Source organism: Ictalurus furcatus, chromosome 4, assembly GCF_023375685.1.
Source record: "Ictalurus furcatus strain D&B chromosome 4, Billie_1.0, whole genome shotgun sequence".
Taxonomy (NCBI): domain Eukaryota; kingdom Metazoa; phylum Chordata; class Actinopteri; order Siluriformes; family Ictaluridae; genus Ictalurus; species Ictalurus furcatus.
In genome coordinates, this window is record NC_071258.1 from 3235221 (window position 1) to 3251159 (window position 15939).

General features: G+C 40.9%; 1 protein-coding gene across 1 annotated transcript; it reads left to right on the forward strand.

Annotated features, from left to right (window-relative positions):
* The first annotated feature begins 4608 nt into the window (after window positions 1-4608).
* LOC128606431 (fibulin-7) lies at window positions 4609-15711 on the forward strand. The gene is made up of 8 exons (XM_053622552.1): window positions 4609-4887; window positions 9824-9983; window positions 10083-10253; window positions 11856-11981; window positions 13030-13212; window positions 14455-14592; window positions 14709-14844; window positions 15177-15711. The coding sequence occupies exons 1-8, from the start codon at window positions 4819-4821 to the stop codon at window positions 15535-15537; spliced, it is 1344 nt and encodes a 447-aa protein (XP_053478527.1). The 5' UTR covers window positions 4609-4818; the 3' UTR covers window positions 15538-15711.
* Window positions 15712-15939: the final 228 nt, after the last annotated feature.

A 15939-nucleotide genomic window follows, 5' to 3' on the forward strand; every position in this document is an offset into this window, starting at 1 on the left:
TTTTCAACATGGGTTGATCTTTGCTGTTGATATCAGAGGAGGTTACTTATCAACGGTTATAATTAATGTGATATTCAATGGTGTTTAAAATGTATCATTTAATAAGATACAGAGTTGACATTTATAGGTTAAACATCTGTCATGTTCATCGTTTACTACATTACCCAAAATTTCATTTGACTACCCATTGATAGTGGGATCGATGCAGCGGCACTTTAGTCATTTAGTCTGTCCAGTTCTCTCACCTTCTCATCAGTACCCTCCGCTCAAACAGATCAGCTTCCAAAGCTTCAGCTTTAAATCGTCACCATCCCGCTCGTCAGCCTTAACCATGACGCTTTGTTATGCAGCTGTGTTGCATTCTGGAACCTTGAGTCCAGAGTTTTACATCAATGTCTCCATTACTTCTACCCTGGATTTCTCATCAATATGGTATTAAGCATCACTGGGAAATCTTGAGAGAGAAACGTTATTAATTATGTTTGAGATCATTTAAAAGTTTTCTCCTATTATCATTGCGCTAGCAGTAATAATGTCACCCTAACTTCTCAAAGGAATAACAAAAATACAACACTTAACATTAGGATTAGTGAACACATCATAAATGAATAAAATATATATATAAATATATATATATAATACGTTTCAGGGTGAAGTTTTCCATTAGGACAGAAGCCCTAAGAGGCTATGGATTTACATATATCCCTAAAGATAGCTTTCTGAACTCATGTTTATTGCATAATTTGCTATTTTGGAACACTAATTGGAAGACTATTCCATAACTGTGGGGCTCTATGAGAGAAAGCTCTTCCCCGTGCTGTAGCCTTCGCTATTCGAGGTACCGTCAAATAGCCTGCATCTTTTGATCTAAGTAGGCGTGGCGGATCATAGAAAACCAAAAGGTCGCTTAGATACCGTGGTGCGAGACCGTTTAGTGCTTTATAAGTTAATAATAGTATTTTATAATCAATGTGAGATTTCACTGGGAGCCAAAAGTGTGAAAGTAGTGTGAAAGTAAAAGAAAGTTCATTCTAGTTTTTATATGAAGTCTGTTTTGTTGAACTAATCTACTATCTGTGGATTATGATCTGATTAATCTGATTTAATTATGCAAATACACTTAAGTCTTAATTATGTAAAATGTTAGACACGTCTCCATTTGCATTTACACATCATGCTTGTGGCCCTGTGCTCAGTAGTTTTCATATTAATTTTTTTCCAACATAATATCAAACGTTCTTCTGTGCTGAGATGCACTGAGGTAGAGAAAGATCTCCCTGCAGAGGGCAGAGTGTTTCTACACTGGTGCAAGAACCGTTCAGGGACAATGTTTTTCTCGATTGAAGTGGCTCATTTGAATGTGGAAATAGCAACTAGGCTGGATCCTTGGTGCATATATTATTTAAGATTGACTGCCAATTAGCGTGGTACACATTTATGTCCTATGTTGTATTATCACTGTTACACATTTGGTTTAAAATGTTTTTGTAAATGTAAAATTTCCACCTGCCCCATGGTAGGCTACTGACGTGATTTTGAAGTTATAACTGTAGTAATAATAGTCTTTAGACAGCACTCCAAAACCTCAAAATGCTTTATATATAAAACATCCAATCTAGAGGTTATGAAAGAGGTTAGACGTCCAACCTAGAGGTTATGAAGGAATGCACTAGCGTGTCTGCATCACATTAGACTAGCATGTTTCATTATAACGCTTTGTCTCAAATGATAATATGCTATTTTAGTGATTGCATGGAAAACAAATAATAAACCAGGGTCCTTAGCTTTTGTTTTTGTTTTCACAGGATAGATATCTACCTCTAGAGTGAAGTAAGCAACCGTATACCGCAACGCTGTTTAATCTGATGGTCATAAAGTGCTGATTTAATTTCTATAACAGCAGCTCTGACAGTAGTTTCTCCTGCGAAGCAAATTACAGGTTTATATACTTGAGCTTTTCTGTTTATTTAACATTTATGGAAGGAGTCTCCAGTGTCAGTGCTTTGTAACAGTCAGGGTTAAAGCTGTAACTTTAACTCTTCTAACATGGGAAAGTCTTCAGGATAGGGGACTTTGAGTATTGCAGTTTCTTTATAACATGACAAGCTGCTTTATTTATTTCTTTTTACAGAGAGGCTGGTGACAGAATGATAACAGGTGATAACAGGAAGTAACTTTTTTTTCAGGCCATCTCTCCCACACTACTACCTGCACTCACACACAGCTTTAACACATCCCTCTCCACCAGCCCCAGCCCTATTGCTTCAAAAAAAAAGTGGGAAGTGGTAGCGCAATGGTTAGGATGTTGGACTTCTGATCAGAAGGTCATGAGTTCAAATCCCAGCTCTGCCAAGGTGCCACTGAGCAAGGTGGGCTTAACCCTCACCTGCTCAGTTGTATAAATGAGATAATTGTAAGTCCCTCTTGGATAAGGGTGTCTGCCGAATACCATAAATGTAAAACACAAAAACACTTAACTTTGTGGTTGTAGTTGCTGTTGACAACTACAGACCTGTCTCCCCCCTCACATTTCTGTCCAGAACCCTTAAAAGAGCTGTTTTCAATCAACTCTCTACTTTTCTCACACAGAACAACCTCCTGGACACCAAGCAGTCTGGCTTCAAAAGCAGTCACTCCACAGAGATTGATCTGCTTTCCATCACCGAAGACTTACGACTAGCAAGCTCAACCTCAAGATCATCTGTCCTCATCTTACTTGACCTCTCTACTGCCTTTGACACTGTGAATCATCAAATCCTCCTGTCAACTCTCTCCAGACTAGGCATCACCGGAATGGTTCTGCGCTGGGTGGAATCCTATCTCTCAGGCAGATCCTTCAAGATATCATGGAGGGGAGGGGTATCTGAATCTCAGCAACTCACAACTGGGGTTCCCCAGGGGTCCAGTGCTCTTTTCTATTTATACTACATCTCTTGGGTCTGTGATTGAGTCTTAAGGCTTCTCATATCACTGCTATGCTGATGACACCCAGCTCCATTTGTCCTTCTAGCCTGAAGATCCATCCGTCTCTGCACGTATCTCTGCCTGCCTGCCTGACATCTCAGACTGGATGAAGGAAAACCACCTTAAGCTCAACTTGGCAAAAACCGTCTGTGCATCCGTGCCTGCCCCTCAATCAACCACAACCTCACAGCACATCTTGGCTCAACCACACTCAAACCAACCAGGATAGCCAGGAACCTTGGGGTGACTCGATAACCACTTGAACTTTACAGACCACTTTCAACAACTGCACGGTCCTGTAGGTTCATTCTGTACAACATCATGAAAATCAGACCCTATCTCACTAATCAGGCTACACAACTACTAGTCCAGGCTCTTGTTATTTGTTATCTCAAAACTGGACTACTGCAACGCACTACTCCCGGGCCTCCCAGCCAGCTCCATCAAACCCCTTCAAATGATTCAGAATGCAGCAGCCCACCTTGTTTTCAACCAGCCCAAAAGGACCTACGTAACACCCCTCTTCATCTCCCTCCACCGGCTTCCTGTATCCGCCCGCATCAAATTCAAGGCCTCGATGCCCACGTATAAGACTTTGTCTGGAACAGCACCTCCCTACCTCAACACTCTCCTTGAGGTTTATGTGCTCGATTAATGACCGACGCTTAGTAGTGCCTACTCAGTGAGGCATGAGGTCCCATTCCAGAACCTTCAAACTGACTGTCCCTCCCTACTGTGGTAGAATGAACTTCCAACCTCAATCCGGACTGGAGAATCTGTCACTGTCTTCAAAAAACGGCTAAAGACCCACGCTCTTCCGTGAACACTTATCTCACCCCTAACTTGTCCCCTGGTGCCCCTTAAAAAAAATCTGCACTTACAACGCTCTTACAACGCTGCTCTGTGCACTTTGCTCCTCTAGAACTCAGTTAAAATTTTTGTATGGTAGCACTACTCGTATTGTTCTCTGCTTGATATATCGTTTTGCTTCCTTTTTTGTATCTCCTCATTTGTAAGTCGCTTTGGATAAGTGTCTGCTAAATGAATGAATGTAAATATAAAGTAAATGTTCACTTGTTTCACTCTTTCCGCATCACACCATCCCATCACTGATTATTTTCCTATAACAGCACAGCCCATTGTGTTGTATCCCTGTGCAGGTAGAGTTTGTTTAGGAGATGGAACTTTCTATCCGTGCAAGCTTTTATGCCTTTAGGCAATCTTTTATTTTGTGTAGTTGAGCTAATGAATCTGTTTAAACTGAACCTTGTGGGGAAACCATATAAAGCAAGTTTTTAATCTTTGAATCATTTCCATGTAATGAAAACAAACGGTCTGGCCGGTACAATAGAAACCACACAGTGTTTTGGAATGCACTCAGTTGAAACAGTTGATTCTTTACTATAATGCTTCAGGAAACTTCAGACTGAAATACTTCACGCTTGTTATTCCTACTTTCACCCAATCAAAATAGGTCCATTGCACCAATATCAATATGTGCCTGAGATGTTGTTGGCAAGCGGATTTTATATTCCTCCAGGTTAACAAATAGGCTACTTGAACTGAGTGGCTATTATGAGGAGTAAATGTGGTATGTGCTTTCCAAAAAAAAAAAAAAAAAAAGGAAAAGAAGAAAAACACCAGTCTACGGTGGCGGGTTATAAAAATGAGCTCTGCAGCTGGCAGAAGGCTCTCATTTGGATGGCTCCTGAAACTGGCCCCAAGTTCTCTGTACTGCATTTTCTGGACTTTCAGGACTTTTCTAGGACTTTTAAAGTGAGTGTAAAGGCTCAGGACATCTAACAACTCTCCCCAGATTGTTTTGAGCATCGTGTAATCGTTTTTATTAGGAATATGAGTCGCCTTTGCATCATACTGCTGCTGATTATGTGTATTGGTCAGATTCACAGCATTTATGGGCAGGTGAGTGAAGAAGATAGCAATCTTCTATTGTATGCTTTTATTTTTTTCCACAAACATTGATCAATCTTATGATGCAAGCCAAGAATGTATGTTTGTACTTTATTCATACAGTTAATCCTAGGGTTATGATATCAAGTTTCAGTTTTTAGTTACATCATTTTTTTAAAAAAAGGTAAAGTTTGTATTAATGTGTTATTGTGGGTATAAATACGAGATTATGTTACAAATATATATTAAGATACACATCAAAGCAACATCTTATGCTTTATGCTTCCGTGTGTAACCTGAACATGAAGATTAATACATTCTGCTTGAGGCAAAATATTTGCACAGGAAGTGTTTAAAGGTCAAAGACAGACCCCATAGCTCTGTGTATGTGTGTGTGTGTGTGTGTGTGTGTGTGTGTGTAAGAGAGGTCAACAGAGAGGACTGTCACTCATACAAATACTCTATACATGCTGAACACAACAGTCTAACTTCTGGTTATGAGCACATAGTGTACATTATAGGTAGGTAGGTAAGAGGCAAGGTAAAAGGCTTGGAATTTGTTGGAATAAATTTATTAATAAAAATAAAATAACAATAATAATAATAATAATAATAATGATGATGATGATGATGATACATATAGTTGCAAGCAGCAATTACGGGGCCACTGATGAAATTTTGTGAAAATCAGACAAAAAGTCTAGGAGGAGTTTGAAAAAGTAGGTTGTACAGAAAATTCAAAATGGCAGAAAAATTTTCATGACAGTAAACATTATGTGGTGCATTTGACTCAGCACAAGTCAAGGAATCAAAGGGAAAAAAATTGTTTCTAACCCTTACAGTTCAAAAGTTATTAACATAAAGATGCATGCAAATTTGACCTGTTGGTGGCGCTAGACAGTTTGAGATAGCAACTCCAAATTTGCTATGGAAACATTTCAGACTGTCTCCTATCCGTGTGCCAAATTTCAGAATTTTCCGAAGTACGGTTCTATGGGCTCCCATAGACTCAATAGCGGAAGAAGAAGAAACAAAATAATAACAATAGGAACACTAACGATTACAATATAATCATCATCATCATCATCATCCACCTCACCAGTCATTAACCAATCCCTAATCAGCTAACATATTTTAAATACTAAATAGTTTTAGATTTTCAAACTTTAGATCTTTTTTTTTTTGAAGCAAAAAAAAAAAATCCAACTGTCACCAATGTAAAAAACTAATTTCCCCCTTAAACTTAAAATCTGGTTGTGCCACCTTTAGCATCAATAACTGCAACCAAACGCTTCCGATAACTGTAGAGCAGTCTTTCACTTACTTCTACGACTAGGATTTACTCCTACACTTTGGATCGTTTCTTGCTGCATAATCCAGTTGTGCTCGAGTTTCAACTTACAGACTGAAGACCGGATATTCTCCTTTAGGATTTTCAGGTACAGAGCAGAATTCTTGTTTCCCTCAATTATTGCAAGTTGCCCAGGCCCTGAAGCAGCAAAGCATCCCCACACCGTCACACTACCACCACCATGCTTGACCATATGTACGATGTTCTTTTTGTGGAGTTCAGTGTTTGGTTTACTCCAGATGTAACGGGTCTCCTGTCTTCCAAACAGTTCCACTTTCGACTCCTCAGTCCACAGAACATTCTCCCAAAAGGTTTGAGGCTCACCAAGGTGTGTTTTGGCGAAATTCAGACAAGCCTTAACGTTCTTCTGGGTTAGCAGTGGTTTTCATCTCGTCACTCTTCCATGGATGCCATTTTTGCTCAGTGTCTTTCTGATAGTTGAGTCATGAACAGTGACCTTTATTGATGCAAGAGAGGCCTGTAGTTCCTTTGATTTTGGCTCTTTTGTGACTTCCTGGATGAGTCGTTGCTGTGCACACGGAGGAATTTCATTACTGTGCTGAGTTTTTCCATTTGGAGATAACGGCTCTCGCTGTGGTTCTTTGGAGTCCCAGAGTCTTTGAAATAGCTTTGTAACCCTTCCCAGACTGATGTATTTCAATCACCTTCCTCCTCATCATTTCTGGAATTCCTTCCATCTTTGGTATAGCGTGTTACCGGGTAAGATCTTTACACCTACTTCATGCTGTTGAAAAAGTTCAGTTTAAGTGTTGATGTGATTGAACAGGGTTTGCAGTAATCAGGCCTGGTTGTGTCTAGTCCAGCTGAACCCCGTTATGGATGCAGCTTCATAGATTTGGGGGAATTAGTAACCACAGGGGCAAATACATTTTCACACAGGCCCAGGATAACATTTTTTTGCGTCAATAAATAACATTTAAAAACTGTATTTTGTGTTTACTCAGGTCACCTTTGTTTCATCTTAGATTTAGTTTTAATTTCTGACACAATTTAGTATGAGATGTACACAAAAACAGAAGAAATCACACCACTGTATACACGTACAGAATATATACAGTTTTACTATACTATAATCGTATGTACTTAAGGCGTCTATAGTATATTTCTATAAGGGAAATGTTATAGAAGCTTGAGTCAGTATGCAATAATTGTGTAATTATACTGTAAATAAAATGAAATGTTTTGCAGAAGCCATAAAAAAAAGAGAGCACTGTCGAATTGCATTACTCTCTCTTTCTGCATGAGTCTCCACCGATCCATCATAACGCCATGCTTCATAATCAACGAACAAGATGTTTTCACAGGATGTGCAAATATTTAGCTTACTTACATAAGTCATGCAAGATGAAAACATGAGGGGAGAGCGCCCTTCCCCTTGACGGAAGCCAATGAGAAGCAAGGAACCCTGCATGCCCAGTATTGTGAATGTTAAAGGTTGAACTGAAACACTTTATCCCAGAATGCTCAAAATGAATAACATACAGCGATATTTCAGATTCGAAAGATAAATTCAAGCGGATGGGCTCCATTTTGAGTCAAGGTTGCTTCCTCGTGTCATCTCAGGGAGATTGATGTCCTCCCGGTGTCTGTGTGGGTTTCCTCCGGTTTCCCTGCTTGCCTCCAACCTTCCAAAAATATGCTGGAAGGTAGATTTGTGACTCGAAATTGCCCCTAAGTCCGCATGGTTTCCTGCAATAGACTGCCATCCTATCCTGGGTTGGACTGCGGATCCACCACGACCCTGACCAGGATAAATCACTAACTGAATATGAATGAGTGAATTAATACGCTATATGGCCAAATGTTTTTGGATACCATCACACCCGGACGTGGTTCTTCCTCAAACTGTTGCCACAAAGTTGGGAGCACACAATTGTACAGAATGTCTTTGTATGCTGTAGCTTTACAATTTCCCTTCAGTGGAATTAAGAAGCCCAAACCTGTTCCAGCATGACGATGCGCCTGTGCATAAAGCGAGCTCCATGAAGACATGCTTTGAAGACGAGATTGGAGTGGAAGAACTCGAGTGTCCTGCACAGAAACCTTGACCTCAACCCCACTGAACACTTTCGGGATGAACTGGAACACCGACTACACCCCAGATCTCCTCACCCAACATCACTGCCTGAAGGCCTTCCCAGAAGAGTGGAGGTTATTATAACGGCAAATGGGGCGCTCAATCTGGAATGGTATGTTCAACAAGCACATATGTCAGATGTCTACAAACGTTTGGCCATGTAATGTATTTCCAATCAATTCCACTGGAAAAATTCATCATCAAGAAAGTCATTCACCTTGTTCATGTTTATTACACCTGCTACTGGATTTCTTGTGCGCCTTTTCAATCACTTCTGATGACGTATCAGTGTAATCACTTAGCACAACAGTCAGTGACTGGCTGTGTGAATCTACACTCTGGGCTAGAAAGAAATCAGCCCCAGCTTCTATTTCTTACACATGATATTGTTGTATTTGGTCCCACCAAAGTTTTAAAAATTTTTTTTAACCCATTCAAGCCACTTGTTCACAACAAATACGATGATGTGGATGGCAATGTTTTAAAATACGACTTATTTCTTTATTCTCTTCATTTTTTTTTTATCTTCATTTATACTAATCCTGTTCCCAAAACTCTGAAGTAAGAAGTAGGGTTAAAGTCTTGCCAACAGTTTTCAGTCTAGCATTTCAACACAGCCCTGGCTGTTTCCTACTTCTGAACAAATCATCTAAATTCCTTCGACTGAACCACATCAGGACTGCACCTTCCTTTTTTTCGGAGCATGTAAAGCTCTGTTCATTCACCTCGCGAGCACAATCTAGTCTTTCAGCTCCGAGCTCCGTCCTCCATTTACAGGTGACGTCATTCATGTCATGAGGCCAGACACTGCATCATTCACAACTGAACACAGGCCACTGAACAAAACCACCACATGCTTTAATCGTGTACAGGACTGGCGAGTAGACGGATTAGGAGAAGTAGAGCTGCCAAGGCTGTAAAAAAAAAAAAAAAAAAAAATGTACGTGAATGATGGTCTGAAATTGACGAATAAATCTAATTGCTCAGTAATCCTAAAGAAGAAACTGTATATTATACACCAATGTGGGAATATCAATTAGTTATTCTGTCAATGTGATGTTATCCTGGTTACCAAATATATATCCAGATCCAAAGATTTTTTTTTTAAGTACAAGCACATAAACTCTTTGAAAGCTGTATTATGATTAACTGCCAAACATTAACAGTGGTCCTCTTTATACCTGTTTTGTATACCACATTGCTGTTATAGATAAATCATCAACTCTGTTGGGCCACGTCACATTACCATGTCATTCATTATTTTCCTATAACAGCACACCCCCCATTGTGTTTTCTTCCTTGCTTAACCCTATGAACTATAAGCAACTCCAAGGAAGTGAGTCCAGATTACATTCCTACACACATTTCCTATTAGTCTCACTGCAATTATTAAGTAATATAGTAATACGCGTGAAGATGAAAAACATATCAATAAGCCTGGAGTTCTAATTGTTATCTTGGCAACTCGCTACATCACAGCATTGTGTCTGTTCCCGCAGGAATGTCTCAGTACTCAGGAGCTGCAAAATTCCCTACGCCAAGCACAAAAGCTGCTCGCATCACACGAGACCTCGTACCTGCAGAGTCTCCGCAGCCTGAAGAGGAAAATCAGCCAGCTGCAGAACAGCACGGCTCGTGTGGCAGCCAAACCCAGTGATGGTAGGAGCTTCTAATAATTATCGTCAGTTTGTGAGGAAGTAAAAAAAAAAATCACAGTGGATGTAATAATGCATTAACTCATTCTCTGTTTCTACACAGCTTCCTGTCCAAAACTGGATGCTCCCCTCAATGGACGAAAATTGGGGAAGGTTCTACTGCCGGGTCATGAGGTTCACTTCCTGTGTGACTCAGGCTACGAGCTGGTGGGCTCTGAGACTCGGCAGTGTAAGGAGTCGCTCACCTGGAGTGGCCAACATCCCATCTGCAAGGGTCAGCAATACACATGAGGAAATAAATATATTAGTACCATTAACCTTAAGGAAGTGGTTATAAGGCTACATGACCCTATATAAGTCTTTTATGTCAGCTGTTGGACTGCGTCTTTTTATTTATTTTGATGCCAAGTTGACATACCTGAGTGATGTAACGTAGTTTTGTTAGCATAAGCTTATGACACTCAAACGTGTTCATAGGGCTTCATAACACCTACTTAAGCCCTATATGGCAACTGACGTAAAGCTTCCTAAACATTTATAAAGGCTTTTCTGTGTCAGCTCTTGAGCTGCTTTTGTCAGTTTTGTGGTCTGACAACTTACTGTGCTCACAGGGCTACATAACATCCATATAAGCCCTATATGACAACTGACATAAGTCTAAATAAGCCTAACCTGTATCAGCTGTCGGGCTGCTTTTGTCAATTTGACATTAAGTCGACATAATTGTGTGAAGTGACAGGTTTATGTTGACATAAGGTTGTTATATGACTCTTTACTGTGTTCACAGGGCTGTGTGACACCCATATAAGCCCTATATGGCAACTGACATAAGTCTACATTAGCGTTTATAAAGGCTTGTTTAAATGTATGTCAGCTGTTGGGCTGCTTTATCATCCAGTCGACATAACACCTGTGTGAAGTGATGGAATCTGTTGACATAACGACGTGTTATGACATCTTACTGTGTTCCCAGAGCTACACAACATCTACATAAGCCCTTTATGACAACTAACATAAAGTTACATAAACATTTATAAACATATAAGGCTTATCTGTCTTTCAATTAGCATTGTGGCAGTTGTTAAGATGTTCTGATGGACAGTAAATCAGCTCAGAAAGTGTCATAACTACCTTATGTCATCTGTATGATCTGTGCTACCTGATTCAGACGTGGACATTTTATGACAGCTAACATCTGTCGGAATGAGCCTTCAGAAATGTTGCTGTAGGTTTATATCCTTGTCATAAAGATCTTATGTAGCTGTATAAACACCACCCTTACGTTGACTTTTTACCAACGTTCGCAGAGCGTAAACGTTACAAAGGCCCATATTTTTTTGTGCAGCATGCCAAAGTTTTTGGATTAGGTCCTGTGTCACGGTTGCTTTCTCACTCCTTATACATGTCGAGCCTCATTACTCATCCTTTCTCAACTCCACCCGTCACCCTCACTTCCCTCATCATTGCTTTTATTTCTTCCTGTCTCTAAAATGCTCTTTTACACATCGCTTACATTATCACCCACATTGTTCCCCAGGAAAAGAAGTTTCCCATTTCACACGCTCCTCGGCATGATTGAATTTCATTTGGCTTCTGTACTTTTTTCTTCTTCTTTTTTTTTTGTGTCCCAGCACATTGTTTTACACACCATTTAATTCCAGACAGCAGTCCAACAAGTCGATTAGGCTCAGCGAACGCTCCATCGGCACGAGAGAAAGCTGGCTGTGAAAGCACACAGCACAGGACATACTTTACTTAATCTCTGCATCAGTATCATAGTATAAAGTTACACGAAAGCTATCAGAACTCTGCATACCTTAATGCATCTGCTTGGTGTTAGGGATAGATTAATGACTGAATTCCTGTCTTTCCTCAGAAATAAACGAGTGTACCTCTTCACCCTGTGCCAATGGGGGTTCATGCACAGATGAAGTGAATGGATTCACATGTGCTTGTGCCAGAGGATGGGCTGGACCTACATGCCAATCTCCAACACCAACATGTAAGGCTATTGAGATTCTTTTAAAAACAAAGCCATACTTCATTCGGGTTTTAATTCGGATATTTTTCCCCACACGCATACTTTGTCTTGACAATGCTAATGTTGGTACTTTTTCTTTTTTTAAACGCCATTCTCAAACTGCCCCTGGCTGTCCACACTGCTCAGTCTTTCACTATCCTCAAACACAAACTGAAGGAAATCTTGGACAAAAAAAAAACCCAAACAAACTTGTGCAGGACTTATTGGTTTGTGCATTTACTTCTGCAACAGCACTGATGTCTGTTTCTGGCCGTGTCTTAAATTGTTGGCATCTTTAGACTCGGTGTGATCTGCCCAAGCATAAAGACGTGTTTGTTTTCCAAGCAGACAAGCAGGCACGTCTGAACTTCGCTGTGGATAAAAGCGTCTGCCAAATGCTGTAAATGTAAATAAAGCAAACAAAATTCTGCACTACACAACTGGAAAGCACACATTTAGAGTAATGCTCTCTTCAATTCATCTTGAAAACCCACTCACGAATGAGGCTGTTTTTAGGTCGCATAACCTCCTGCAAGCCGGAGTCCAAGAAGAAGCCATAAACACTATAAATATACATTTATATACACTTTAAAAAAAAAAAAATCTAATCTGTTTTGATTAAGCCATGACACAGTGGCACAGTGACACGGCGTGTTGCATGAAAAGCTTTTCAAGAGATGTGTATTTTCTACAGTCGTTTTATCGCTAAGGCTTTTTTGCTTATCTCGACTGGTAAACAGATTTAAAGGTGCAGTCTGTAATTCCGAAAAGTGTTTCTAGACCTGTAATAATCACAGAATTTCAAAGATACTTTATATAAAATATGATTCGCAATATAGCCACGTAACAGAGCTGACTAGCTTCTTTATTTTTTTAGGCTTCTATTTGACATTTTTTTCCGGCCCAGAAATGAGCTTTTCTGTTTCACTGTTCAACTATCGCAAGCCCTATTAAAGTGTATACTAGAGTATGTATATGCAGATGATACCTTAATTGTTTCCTGATATCTGTTATCATTCTCTTCCACCAGTTTTTGTCACCACAACCAACATCTCTGCTGCCACCTCTGGAGCTGCAGCTGCCACCACGTTTCCTTTAACAACTCTGCTTCCATTTGTGCAGCCGTCCAAGTGCAGCCAGGTCCAGGGCACCACACACTGCACCTGTGAGGCAGGATATACCATTTCAGGCCGGGACACCAGCATTTGCACAGGTGAGCACTGGTCAATCTGAATATTACTGAGATATGTAGGGGAGCACGGTGGCTTAGTGGTTAGCACGTTCGCCTCACACCTCCAGGGTCCGACGTTCGAGTCCCGCCAGGACCATGTGTGTGCGGAGTTTGCGTGTTCTCCCCGTGCTGCGGGGGTTTCCTCTGGGTAGTCTCCTCCCCCAGTCCAAAGACATGCATGGTAGGCTGATTGGCGTGTCTAAAGTGTCCGTAGTGTATGAATGGGTGTGTGAGTGTGTGTGTGATTGTGCCCTGCGATGGACTGGCACCCTGTCCAGGGTGTACCCCGCCTTGTGCCCGATGCTCCCTGGGATAGGCTCCAGATTCCCCGTGACCCTGAAAAGGATAAGCGGTATAGAAGACGGATGGATGGACTGAAATATGTACAGTATTTCACAAAACTACACACAAATTCTATACCTCTTCCAAAATATTCCTGAGCAAGGATTTTGACTTGATCATATATACATTTTATGGGGTAAAAAAATCGCAAATCTAATCATATGGTGGGGGAAAACACCTGTATGAGCCAGCATCCCAATGGGGGGCTGCCTCTTCCAAATTTCCCGAGTCATACATGTCACTGTGACATCAGCCATGCCTTCTGGTTGCAAAAACAAAGCAAGTATAATGTATAATGATGTTGGGAGTCAGAATCAGAAAAATGTTCATGAACACGTTTGTTTTTAACGCGAATGATTGAATCGGATACCTTTCCAAGCCAGCTAAAAAAGATGGTTGTGTTCACAGGCAGTTAGGAGGGTTTGAAAAGTGAGAGTTGAAATTTCACTGAGAATTTTAACATGAATCTATGGTTTGTGGCTCAACTTGATTCAGACTCTAGAGCCAGGTTGAACTCCGCTTCTCTAGACTTGGGGGCTCGGGTCAGATTCTGCTGCTTGAGACGCTGGACTAAACTCTTTTTGACTCGATTTGAACTGCGAAATCGATTAACTCTATGGGAATATAGACTCAGCTTGACTATAGACTATAAACCAATCTGTGGTTTGTGACTCAATTTGATTCAGACTCTAGTTCTAGAGACTGTGGATTCAACTCAGACTAATAATGGACCATTTTTGATTTTGCAAACCTACTCGAGTTGTGATCTAAATAAATATGAAATACTCTTATTCAGGAACAACGGTCCTTTTAGCTCAGCAAAGGTGGCGATAAAAAGACACACCAGAATACTGTCACCCTGTGTTTTTGGTATTTCCTCAGACATTGATGAGTGTGAGGTGTTCCACAACGGGCTGGCAGGTCGTTTGTGTGTGCATGCTTGTGTTAACACCCCGGGTGGCTATCGCTGTTCATGCCCAGCTGGCTACGACGTGAGCCGAGATGGCCGAGGCTGCAGAGGTGAGTCACCCCAAGCTTGCCACCATTTTCTTTCTATATGTTAAAGCAGAAAGTAAACGAGCTAAATCTAGATGTTTACCATGCATACACACATTTTCTCCTGATCCTGCGTACAGACATCGATGAGTGCGCCACAAGGCAGAACAACTGCACCCATGATCGGCTGTGTATTAACACGTATGGAGGTTTTCAGTGCGTAAAGGTGGAGTGTCCACGCAGCCGAAATGTGACCTACGTCAAAACCTCACCCACGTAAGTATATTGATAGCACATGACGATCTATGTCACTGTTTAGTAATATGCTCGCAAATAATATCTACTGGACAGAGCGGTGCCTCTCGGGCATATTCCAGCCAGATTCACCGGGAGTCTAATCCGACCAAAATCGCATTGAATTCCAAGTTGAGATTATTTATCTCGGGTTTACATTTGAAGCTTTAGATTAGGAAAGAAGAGCTTTTTTTTTACAAATAACACCTTGTTGTAACTAGTATCATTCAAACAATTCAATTCAATGAGCAGTCAATTCAATTTGGACCCTAATATACGTAATGTTCCCATTCTGTTTGTTTTCATTGAACCAGGCGCTGTGAAAGGAACCCCTGCCCTGTGGACAATAAAGCGTGTTCTCGGGCTCCTAACTCCATCTCATACCACCACATGTCACTGGTGTCAAATCTCTCGGCTCCGCGGGTCATGTTCCGGGTTTCGGCGGTGCGGATGATTGGAGATACTCTGCGTTTCGCTGTGCTAGGGAGCCGCGGGCGACGCCATTTCAGCGTCCAGCGTTCGGACCGGCAGACCGGCGAGCTGCTCCTGCTCAACCCCTTGCAGGGTCCTGACACCCTTGAGGTGGAGGTGGAGATGAGCGAGCTGGAGAAGAGGGCGCTGATTGCGCGCTACATCACCAAGATCACCATCTTCATCTCACAATACGAGTTCTAGGTCCGGAGTTCAAGAGGAACACTTAATATTGTTGTCTATAATAATAATAATAATAATAATAATAATAATAATCATCATCATCATCATCATCATCAGATTTGACACTGTCTATATACTGTATGATAAATCCAGTTGAAGTTCTGGCTTATAGTGCGGTCCAAACGTCTGAGTCCAGTTTTTATTAAGTCTATTATTCCATGGAAAACACATTTTTAAAGGAGCACTGTGTGATTTTTAGCGCCTTCTGCTGCCTCTGAGGTGAACTGCAAACGTAATAAAAAATAACTGACCAGGCCTCACCTTCCCTCCAAATTGACTTCACCCCCTCTGTTGCCTCTTTAATTTTTTGATTTTATTTTATTTTGTTTATACAAAAAAAAAAAAAAAGGGCAGGGCTGAGCA